We start from the raw sequence: 12,019 nt of genomic DNA, 5'->3' as shown, positions 1-12,019 counted from the left end.
TATTTTTATTTTTATTTATATTTGTACATTTTTTACAATTCAATCGTCGCATCCTTATATCTATATGTGTATTTTTTCTGTATCTATGGCAAATGTACGTTTCTTGCAAAATGAATTCACCTCACCTATATTTCGTCCATTTATTTTTATCGGTTCTGCACATCTCTGAAATATATTTTACGTTATTGAATTAGATTACACCGGGATGGCTGCTATGAAAACTTGTTGAATTCAGTTTACGACATGCCGCACTAAAACTACCAAAGAAATTTGAAAGGTTGATGTAATGCACATACACACACGCACACATGCACGGCCGACGGGCTTTATATTTTATACCAGAAACTTCCTTTGCCGTACCTTTTTACTTTATTTTACTTAATAGCTACTCTCTTTTATTCTCCAATTTTTTAAATTAAAACCAACAGACCGTATAAAATCATAAAATACATCGCGAAATTATTAAGCTGAAATAATATTTATATAGTTGCATTTATTCTTTTTAATATTTGGTAAAATAACTGCGTTGAGATCGGAGATTTAAACTCCATTATGATAATTAAATGACTAGGCTGGATCAATCTGTCAAGAAATCTCTTCGCGAGATTGCGAGGTCCACGAGTTTCACTGTTTCGAAACGTTTTCATGGGCGCGTAAACGTACCCCGCGCGAGGAGTGTCGGAAAGTATAATGGTTTCTCGAGCGAGGGTCTTTTCATTTAGTCCGAGACACAGGCGTCGTGCCAGGAAAACGATCTCCGCGCCTTTTTTCTTGCCCTCATCGACCGCCGACGCGTGCCAAGGCCAAGCAGGAAGACGAGATCTTACAGTCATGGTCACGAACAAGCGTGTCTCTTTATGCAGCACTGTACGCGAATCCGGTATATACTCCGTCCTGAGTGTACTATTAACGGTCGCCCTCTCTCGCGTTTTCCAATCGATTAGCTATCCTCGTAATTCATTTCTAATGACCTTTCGGACCTTAGGAGAAATCAACAAAAGGGGTATGCTACATTGAAATTTTATTAGCTTCCTCCACGTTAGGGAACGTTCGATCGAATAAGCAACGCAAAATATGCGATCACCAATTAATTAATAGACCCGTCCGACGAGACGAAAACTGACGTACACGCGAGGGGCACGGTATATTTTTCGGGTAAAAGCGAGGCTTCGTGGTATTTCGGTGAAGTGGCGGGCGAAACGTGTCAATTCTGCAAGGGTTGTTATAAATTATCGGGAAAAACGAAAGTTTCTCCGGTCTCGTGACGGAGGGGTAGTAGCATGCACAATACTTTTATTGGCTGTTAGATTAAATAGATTCGGAAAAATGCATTACGAGATTTGCGCGCGGCGGAGAGTTTTCCTGGTGTAGAAAGCACGACGCGATTTACTTTAACTTTCCGCAAGGTTGTTTGACTCGGCGAGTGACTCTTGAAGTTCTTCGCAACTTCTGTGCTTGCAAAGAGAGAATTGTTTAAACGTTAAATTTCGCGAACTCTCGAGCGAGTTGTGGTCATTCCGATGAGATTTGCGACGTAGCCCCCCTCCCGTCTCTCTCTCTCTCTCTCTCTGTCTCTCTCTCTTCTCTCGAGTTGCAAACCTCTCGACTCCTTCTCGTCGATTTCGAAATTAATTGATGTCGGAGATGAAAGGAAGAGCTTTCTGAGGCACCCTCTCTCTCATATAGCTTGTTCTTCGCGCGTATGTTACAAAATCTTTCTCGCGCTCTTTTCTCGTGGGGTTTTCCACTGGTCAATTTGGAGTGCCGCCAAGTTCGCATCTCGATCGCGAACTTCCATTTGGCGGAAGTCTCGCAGAAGAAAAAAAAAACGGAGAGAAAAGGCATTTGCACATCTGACACGCAAATCTTGCGTTTTCGAGTGTGACGGAGTAACACGAAGTAACGCTCGATTTTTTGCGCCGTGGCGCGTTTCTCGCGGTCCGATTCGAGGGAGACATCGCGATTGTCGCGCGAGTGCGGCGCGACGCAAATCCCGGGAGCCGCTCTCAAAAAAAAAAAAGAAACAAGAGGGATGAAACAAATATGATCCTTTTTTTTCGAATCGGGTTAACTCTTTTCCATCGCTCTCGGCAAACGATGACTTCCACCATCGACGAGGAAAAGAAACCGCGTCTCGTGTAATGAGCCAACTTTTTATTACGGCGGAAACGGGTTCGCACTTTAGAGAGAGACTTTGCATTATCGATTCGACAGCACCGTGCGTTCCCCTCTCTACAACTTTTAGCGTGACTCGGAATCATTCCGCGAAGCAGTAAAAAAAAATGTATGATGGGTTTTGCTCAGTGCAAACATTAAGGAATAGCGTGGAACGAAGGAGGAAAATGCGGAGAGACATCGAGGCACAGGAATGCGACATCGTTTTCAATATTTTCGTTCCGTCCGTGACTGTGTTTTCCCTTTCCTCGCCTGTCGACGGAGCGGTAATTACGGAGCTTCCGTGTCCCGTTTCGATTTCTCGACGGTATATATATATACATAATATATTTCGGCTACGACCCTATTGCCGACACACTTCCTGCTCGCACATTATTGATCGGTTTCGTATTTTTCTTTGACCAACCCCTGGTTCAACTCCTCAAGAAAAGGGCTCGAGAATCAGTCCTTTTTTTTATATACAGTAGAAAAAATATTCAAAATGTACTTTACATTCTTTACAGTCGTAAAAATATTCCGCAGAAAACGTTTAAGAATTAGAAAAAAAAAGAAAGAAAGAGAGAGAAACAGAGGAAGGGACAGGATTTCGGGACATTTGAGCTAACGTGCTTTTTCAGCTGCGCTTCCTCTCGTTCGCGCTTTATCGATCCATTTCGCATTTTGCTTCTGCTGCCTGTCGCCTTTTTCTCGACAGCTTTTTTGTACAGCGGGACGACCTTTGCAAGCTCGCCGCACCGGAAACCAGCGAGCCGTTTATCCCCCGGTTGCCTGTCGTGATGGACGCGCGCCAGCCTGCGTGAGTGCGACTCTCTCGCGCGGCGAGACGTGCGAGACATTTTGAACTTTAAACCGTGTATTATTATTATCCACATCGTTGTCCGCGCAACACGTCGTCGCAGGTTTAATAAAAATCAAGATCGCCTTCGATCGACAACGGATAGAGAGAGAGAGACAGAGAGAGAGAGAGAGAGAGAGAGAGAGAGAGAGAGAGCCCTTGCGACGAATATGCTCGAAGGCGAGAAAAGGCCGAAGGTGAGGCACGAGCAAGGATAGGAATAATAACTCATTGAGAAATTATAGAAGGATGACGGTTCAGATTGCGCTTTGCATTTTATTTTGGTAAATCATAGCGCGAATCGATCAATGATAACGGTTCTTCGGTCCTGATTTGTAGTCAATATAGCATAGAATATATCGCTCATTTGCTACAACAATGACATAACTAAAAAAGTTGTCGTTTTTAAGTTACTTGCAAAAAAAGGATCATAAAAAAAGGAAAATACTTTAAAGAGAAAGTGTGAGAGAGAGAGAGAGAGAGAGAGAGAGAGAGAACATAATTTTATTCCTCTACAATCAGTTATTACATTGAAATTGCATTTCAAAATTAATTACAAAATTTTAATGATTCAAAATATTCAAACTTATTTTTTGAAAAATTTCGTTTTTTAAATTGTGCATCCAGCGAGCGATATACATACATAAAATTGAACGGAAAGATGAACTGTGATCGACATCACATTTCAATAATTAAAAAAATAGCTGGACCATTCGTAATTTAAACATGTGACATTTCCTTTTTTTGCTATATTCGTACAATGGCGTCGTTCGAGATTCAAGATTTATTTATTTAGCGTTATATCAATAAAAGAATTACATTAACAAAATATGTATATTCGCAGATAAAAGCTCGGATTTTTGAAAGAAATAGAAAACCTGTTATTCCTCAATGCACGTACAATATATATGTAAATTATCGGAAAAATCTATATTCATCTCCATTACCTGCATCTTTCGATAACATCTACTTATTTAAAAAGAACAAAGGTTTATTTTTAGAGAAAAGCATTCTCCTTCGTGTAAAGAAGGAACGCTGTTTCGCTCATGAATGGATGTACTTTACGAAAAATATACTCGGCACACATATACCGCGTCTCTATAAGATTTTTAACAATTCGCGTGACTTTTTATAAGTACGATATTAATTTCATAAAGAAATAACGGTACAGTCGAATCTCGATAACTCGAACCTCTACAACTCGAAAACCTCTATAAATCGAAATAAAACCTTAACTCGAATTATTTGTGAGATATTTAGATGTATTATTTTACCTCTGCAACTCGAATTTAAAGTAGCCAGACCTCTACAAGTCGAAGTTCACCTCTATAAGTCGAACTTCTATGTTGTCGCTGCCTCTATAATTCGAAGTTGTAGCTAATGTGTAACCATAAGTAATAGCCTGATATTTGTTTTATAATTACATTTTTTATACGTATGCAATAAATAATTCACTGTCAAATATTGAATATTTTTTTCTTTAAAAGCCATTATAATCGGAAAATTATGAAAAACCTCCGTAAGTCAAATTTTCGTAATAACTCTCTTTTACTCGAATTTCGTTAAGTCAAAACTTTATAACTCGAAGATTTTAGCTCTTCCCTTAAGATTCGAGTTATCGAAGCTCGACTGATTTTTCGAAAATTGTCGAAGATTTTTAGCTTATAATTAGTTATACACTATGAAAATTAAAAGACCATATCACTGACGTCATATATCATATGACGTCAAAGATATTTTGTCGGATTACGAATGAACGGTAAGCAGGCACGTGCACGATATTTCGTGACAAAGAGTAGCGTATCACGCGGAAGTTTCAATTTATCACTACTTTGCAATAACAATCTGTGAAAATCCGTGCTCTTGTCTACGCGACAATACAAGAGATTTCGTGACATTTCAATCGTGTCAGGTGTGCGCTTCGAGGATACTCTTCCATTTGAATGAACAAGTCCACGCGAGACAACAAGTTCTCTCTGCCGTTATAGTTTTATTACTCTTTTTAAAACGTCATTAGGATGGAAGTAAAGCTCGTGGCAGCGAAACAAACTGAGTATCGCATCGATTAATCTGCTCTTGAAACGCGACCGTGGCTAAAAATATTTCTTTTCAATATTTCACATGCTAATATCCATGCCCGTGAAGGACCGGCCTTTTGTTATGTGGCGCGAACGCAGAAAATGTTTGTCTCGTGCCACGGCGACATTACCGAGTTCTCTAGGCGGCGATATTTATTATCGAGAGTCATCGAGCAGCTCGTGAAAGCAAAGGCGCAGGGCGTTCGTTCGCGCGTGCCGCGCGATACGAGCCGCCTTCGTAATATTTCAAAGTCAATTCAGTCCCAAGTGCATGCCGCAAACAACAAAATTAAAATCTCGTTTACCTCACATTCAAGATATATAATCTAATGTTCAAAGTGCATTTTGTCTCAACATGTCCTCCGACAAGTTTGAACTTGTACGAAGAACAAAAGAAAAAAAGAAATAAGATTCCTTCCCCCAAAAATATATATGTTACCGTCAAAACCCATAATCCGTCAAAATTAAATTTCGATTTCACTAGTTAAAAGTAGTTTTAATAGTTTTGCGTGGAAAGTCGAAAACCCACGTAGAACAGTATAATTATAGACCTCGTTCCGCCCCCTAAACAGGAACAGATATGGATTTCCACGCAACTAGTTTTAACTAGCAAAATCGGATTTTGATGGCAACATATATAAGTATGTAGAATTTACGACACAATTATAAAACGATTAAAATCGTTTAGCAGAAGCCATTGAGAGAGCTGGGTTTGTGCCTCAATACCGGGGTACCATCGAGCAACGTTGTCATCGCCGAGGTCTGCAACGAGACGCGCGGGGGACTTCCGCTACTTCAGGTATGGCCCAGCGACTCGCCCAGAGCCGACACCGACGGACAGGCCCAAGCTTTTGTGTTCCCAGACGTGCAGGAAAGTGTCAACGACAGCGGCATCGAATCCATCCAGGTGTGATTTTCACGATGATACTTACAGCCTTGGCCATAAAATATAAAGCACCCACAATTTATTACATTTTCTTGGCGGTAATAAAAGTCAAGGACTAACAAAATATTAAATTTATTATAAAAATAATCTCGCTAGAAATAATTAGTCGATTAATTATTTCTACTTGGAAAATATTATTTTTTAATTTATTTTTCGCTAGATATAGAACGTTTACGTAAATCTGTAAGGGTGCTTTATACTTGTGATCAAATCTTTTTTATTAAATCTTCAAACTTATATCAATAAAATCAATGCTTTTCAATTGTGTCTGCGTGAATCGAACAAACATAAGCACTCTCGAGACGTTCCTACGCTGTAAATTAAATTTCCACTGAGACATCAAAACGAACGCGAAAATGTTCAAGATCATTTCTGCGTGGGACAGGGATTGACCTATTTTTTTTTAAGATCAAAATAGCTAAACAAAAGAGAACCAAAATGACAAATCAAAAAACGAGTGTAATTAATTGTATTATAAGATGTGAGATAAATTATAATTTATTGATACAAATAATCAAAATAACATGGTACGTTTCGACTTTACTTTGTTAGTCATTATCAGCCAGTAAACAGAGATACAGAAAATATAATTAATATATAATTAATCAACGAAACGTTGAAGAAGATATAAAAGCAAGAAGAGAAAAGCCACATAAATGTACGCATAATGTAAATAATATAGAAAATAAATATAATATGAATAACGAAAGTCATGAGAATTAAACTTAAAACAACGTAAAAATTGTTTTCTATGATAAATCGGTTACGTTAAACGAAATTAATTGAAAGTATCGCAGCTGATTCTTTGGTCGAAGGCGAGAAAAAGTGAGGTCAAAAAGATAAAACTTGAAACGGTCACGAAATTTATGGTCAAAGTATTACAAATTGTATCCGATTATTTTAGACTTAACATAAATTATATCAAACAGAAATTAACACGTTCAACAAATCCAACGAAAACTCTCCACTTTTAATACAGACAAAAGGCAAAATTTGAATATCAGTTAAATACATTAACGTTAAATAATTTAATTAATAAACGTCGAAAGCGAGAAAAGTGGAGTCAAAAAAGATAAAATTTGGGACAGCGTCACAAAATTTGTGGTCAAAGTATTACAAATTGTATCCAATTATTTTAGACTTAACATAAATTATATCAAACAGAAATTAACGCGTTCAACAAATCCAACGAAAACTCTCCACTTTTAATACAGACAAAAGGCAAAATTTGAATGTCAGTTAAATACATTAACGTTAAATAATTTAATTAATAAACGTCGAAAGCGAGAAAAAGTGGAGTCAAAAAAGATAAAATTTGGGACAGCGTCACAAAATTTGTGGTCAAAGTATTACAAATTGTTATCCGATTTTTTTAGACTTAACATAAATTATGTCAAACAGAAACTAACAAGTGATCATCCAACAGGTCCAACGAAAATTCGCCGCTTTTGGTACAGTCAGAGGCAAATGAGATTTGAATGTCAGTTGAACAAATTAACGTTAAATAACTTAATTAATAAACGTATGATTTCTTTTATTAAATTCTTCTCGCGCGAGTCGATTCGCGCCTCGTCACAACGCGAAGAGAAAAAAATAAAATCTTAACTTTGGTGAAACGCGTTAAAGGCGTCGCCGTCGCCATGCGGTGCTACCTGCAACAGCCCGGCGATGACGCCGCAGCAATCGCGTCGCGCCAGCCTGCTGCATCCGGATCACGCGCGGCTGCAGCTGCATTATCTTCATCACAACCACCATAGCGCGGGATCGAAGAGTCCGCCGTCGCCGGACAGGACGTCTATAGACGAGGACCACGAGGACCGGCCCGCGCCGCCGAGTCCCTCCAGTTCGACCACCAGCAGCCTGCGATCGATGCCGAGCTCGGCGATCGTGTCGATGCACTCGCAGGACAGGAGACGCAGCAGCAGGTAATTGATTTGACACGTTTTCACGCCGCACGCCTTTCCGACATCTTCAGCCGCGATAAATCGACTTTATTTGTTCATCTTTAGCTTTGTTTTATCCACTGAAAAAAGTAATCTTGCAATTATAGCGAGAATTATTTTGGTACGAAAATTTAGCTAAAACGGATAAGTGATTAGTAAGCACTGCGATATCATATATGCTTTGTATTTGATCAATACAGATAATAGAAACAGAAATTATATCTGAACTATTTGTCAAATTTAGCACGAAAGTTCTTCTTTAATCAGTCCAGACTCCAATCCAGATTCTAATCATATATTTGGTTATGAGACCTATATTTTCTTGCATATATTCTTAGAATATTGTTGCTATAAATTCTACGTATGACAGACAATTTTTTAGCAGATACAAAAACATCGATATAATTTAAGTGTAATATTTAGAATCCTAGCTGAAACAGCGAAACATTTTCCTGAGTGTCTCTTCTGTCTATAGTCTTTCATTTAGAAATTTAGATTTACTTTAATTTGATTCTTTTAACGATGGTACGCAAAATGAAGAAAAGAAAAATATAAGTAAACGCATAAATAAAAAAAAATAGAAACAAGGGCTAACGAGAGTTATAGCGCGATAAATAAAGCACAGATAGGCAAGCATAGAAGTGCTGTATTGAAGGTCTTTATTCAAATATTTCTTTAATCCATGGACGTTTCAATTCAATTTTAAATCATCCTCAGCTAATGATGGAAAGTTGATCTTGACGTTTCCGGAGTAAAAAGAACGCATACAACATTTTGGCTATCTATACATTATCGTGATAAACCTCCGTTGTAACAAATGAGCAAAGTTACCAATACCGACGCAGACTGAGACTGTCGTGAATAGGTTCTCGCGAGTGGTGACGACAATTTTCGACAAGTATTATTGCAAGAAATGGTATCTCCTCTTCTACTTTTTACACCGGTGAAGCATCGGCGAGTATCTGCTTTCCGACCTTATCCTTGGTCGCGTATGCGCATGTTTCAAGCAAGGTCCCGGAGATCCGAACGGCAGGAACAATCTATTGTGGGGTATCACGTTCGATGCCGGACTCGCTCTTGACTCGTGTCAAGGAACGACCTTGACACGATGTAAATGTACGGAAGGTATACGTCGAGACGACGTATCAGCGTTTACGATTGTGTGCGCGTCTATGTGTACGTGTCGGTAGAATTGTTCGTTACTTGTACGAGTTCTTTGCCGCAAACACCGAAGTGGTCCTCCTTCTACGACGAGGGCCTCGAGAAAATCGCTTTTCTCTCTCTTTCCTCCTAATCTTGACACCGACCGCGCCCCAATTTCGCTCCTTTTTTTTTTTACACGTATAGTAATCCTGCAATCTCGCGAGCGAGCACGCAGAACCTCGCGCGAAGCCGAGACATTGGATCGTTTCGATAGAGGCCTACACTTTTATGCTTTCCCTCGTCGCACCTTCGTCTGCGTTTTAATTTCCTTCAAAGCGAGAACTTTGCAGCGGGAATTGTTGCACTCGTTACCAAAGTTTTCGCTAAAGTCGCGTGAGAGATTTCCAGAAAAGTTTGCCAGAAAAATTTACCACACAGCTTGTGCAATAATCTCAAGTTAAATGAAATAACTATAATTAAAGTAGATAATACTATAATTAAAGAAGTAATGTAAAGTACATACCTACTTGTAATATAAAAATTTTGAAGATGTAGAAGGTCGAATATATTCTTAGAGATGCTGCACTAAAACTATGTATCTCAAATAATATATAGTCAAAAATAATGCACATTATTTAAATAAAATGGTTAAAAGAAATGTACGCTGCAGCGCGTGGTGCATATTAAAATAATTAAGAGACTTCCGTGTTTCTTTCTTCCACCAGCAGATACAGCATGTTCGACGCTCTGGATCTGGAGTACGCCCTACTGAGGGCGGCGGCCCGCGGTTCCGTGGGCCCGTACTCCCTGTCGGAGTCCCTCCACAAGCTGACCTTCACCCAGAGCCTGGCCTTCCCCGCCCTGGCGCGCGGTCTCGCCGCCAAGCAGAGCGGCGTGCCGAGCGGCAGGTCCCAGCAGCCGACGGAGAGCGGGCTGAACGCCTTCGCCAAGGTGGTGACCGCGATGGTGCTGATGCTGGTGAGCGTGCTGGTGTTCGGTGTGGTCTACAAGTTCGCCAAGACGTGAGGCTGGCTGCTGGCGCCCGGCCGGTATCCTGGATCGACGCAGGATAACAATCGTCTGGGTGCCGGCGGCATCTTCAGCGGTAACGTCTGATGGAGGCCTGAGGAAGGGGTCTAAAATCTCTCGACTCGCGCCCGTCCGAGGCGCGAGAAAAAAGAAGCGACGGAGGAGGAGACACACGGGACACTTGCGTAACACATACAGTCCACGTCGGGGATGACGTTTCGACTGAGCGTTCGTTGGTCCCTCAGTGGCGAGATTGAATGTGTGCGAATGCGGGATGAATGGAAAGACGACTCATTCTAGACTAGTCTAATCAGCCAGGTTGTAAAAAGATTTTATACGATGTCTTACTGTCTTTGTTGTGTAACGAGAAAGAGAGAGAGAGAGAAAGAGAGAGATATGTGTATATTTACGTAAAGCTTCAGATGACGCTGCCATGAGAAGAGACGCGAGATTGATAGTGAAAGGCATATATAACGTTATCGATAGGCTATTCGTAACGATAATTCGTTAAACCATACAAGAAATATGCAAATCAAACCGTGAATGTATATGTGTATATATTATACACACAGATTATAACTACAATATTGCAATAATATTGTAATCTATGCAATATAGCTGGAATGTTACAATGTTGCAGCAACATTGTAACATTATATATACCATATATATGTATATATATATATATATATATATATGTATAATACACACACACACACACACACACAATTACACACAATTTGATTCGCATATTTCTTGTTCGTATATACGAGTACTATTGCGAATGTGCATAAATAATGTCAGGTTTGGTGTCGGCACAAAAAGTTTCGATATGGAGAACATGTAAAATGAGAAAGTCACGTAGTCTGAGAAGGATTACAGAATGCATATTTGTTACGAGTCTAGCCGGTTTATTTTCTGAAAAATAGTTGTACGCGGGAATCAACAAAGACGAAAGATTTTCCACACCGACGGGTGCACGCGATCCGAAGTACTATCTCCGGTAACGAACGCAAACTTGTGTTTCCAGCTGCGATATCACCGAAGAAAACGTTTCTGCGCCGCTCACCGCGATGCTTCGAGAGCCGTGGGAAAACTCATTAAAATGTTCTTCACAGCGGGTTTTACCGCACCGGGTTGATACGCGGGTAACTGGGACGGGTCTCGGTCAATATAAGCCGGGATTGCGGCTGCAACGACGAGGAGGAGAGGACAATTGTGGGTCGAGCCCATCCGTTGAACTGTCTATTCCGCGCGGTAACATCTCGAGTGGCCCAGGCGCGCTTTATGCAATCGAGCGAACGCTCGAGACTTCAACAATCGCGGTTTTAATCGCGAATTTCAAACGCAGATTTCTTGCGCGAGATAGAGATTAAACGCCGTAATTTTTTTTTTTTTAGCATTACATCTCCGAATTTTTACTGACAATGAGAAACGACAAAATCTTCCCTAAAGCATTTTTCTTTTTTTTTTTTCTTTCGAACATCGAACATTTGCTCCGGACAGAATCGATCCGATCCGACGTATAATGTAAAATGAAAGAGAAGCCTCGATTGAGAAGCGCGAGAGGTAATCTGTTCGGAAACGATCTTTCGTATCGAACGTTCGCAAAACGATTTTTTCGACCACGCTAAAATTCTTTCAATCGTTTAATTAACCTTAATACCTCTCCTGGCCAATGTCTACGTTGCTTTGCAGTGCCTTGTCCGCGCGCAGAGTCGCCATATCTCCCACGGACGCCGCATGCGAACGCGTATAATCTCGCGAATTTTTTCAGGTGTATATACCTCTGACGACTGTCCAAGTGCTTTACACAAAACTTCTATATATCCGTGACAATCGGCCGGGCGACGGTCGCTCGTCCCCCGGC

At 40.3% G+C, this 12,019-nt stretch overlaps 1 protein-coding gene across 1 annotated transcript; it reads left to right on the top strand.

Moving 5' to 3' along the window:
* Positions 1 to 5,443: 5,443 nt before the first annotated feature.
* On the top strand, positions 5,444 to 10,146 carry LOC105450362. The gene is made up of 4 exons (XM_011690155.1): positions 5,444 to 5,467; positions 5,780 to 5,995; positions 7,661 to 7,959; positions 9,846 to 10,146. The coding sequence occupies exons 1-4, from the start codon at positions 5,444 to 5,446 to the stop codon at positions 10,144 to 10,146; spliced, it is 840 nt and encodes a 279-aa protein (XP_011688457.1).
* The last annotated feature ends 1,873 nt before the right edge of the window (positions 10,147 to 12,019 follow it).

The sequence above is a fragment of the Wasmannia auropunctata genome, unplaced genomic scaffold (assembly GCF_000956235.1).
Source record: "Wasmannia auropunctata unplaced genomic scaffold, wasmannia.A_1.0 LD336063.1, whole genome shotgun sequence".
NCBI classification, from domain to species: domain Eukaryota; kingdom Metazoa; phylum Arthropoda; class Insecta; order Hymenoptera; family Formicidae; genus Wasmannia; species Wasmannia auropunctata.
The sequence above is the reverse complement of the archived record's forward strand: the minus strand, read 5'-3'. Positions and strand labels throughout refer to the sequence as shown.

What these genes read in the sequence shown, in the direction of transcription:
- LOC105450362 (XM_011690155.1), top strand. Translation starts at nt 5,444, where the DNA reads ATGTCCTCCGACAAGTTTGAACTT. An exon ending in CCTCCGACAAGTTTGAACTT is followed by an intron (nt 5,468 to 5,779) that starts GTACGAAGAACA and finishes ATCGTTTAGCAG; the next exon opens with AAGCCATTGAGAGAGCTGGG. An exon ending in GCGGCATCGAATCCATCCAG is followed by an intron (nt 5,996 to 7,660) that starts GTGTGATTTTCA and finishes AACGCGTTAAAG; the next exon opens with GCGTCGCCGTCGCCATGCGG.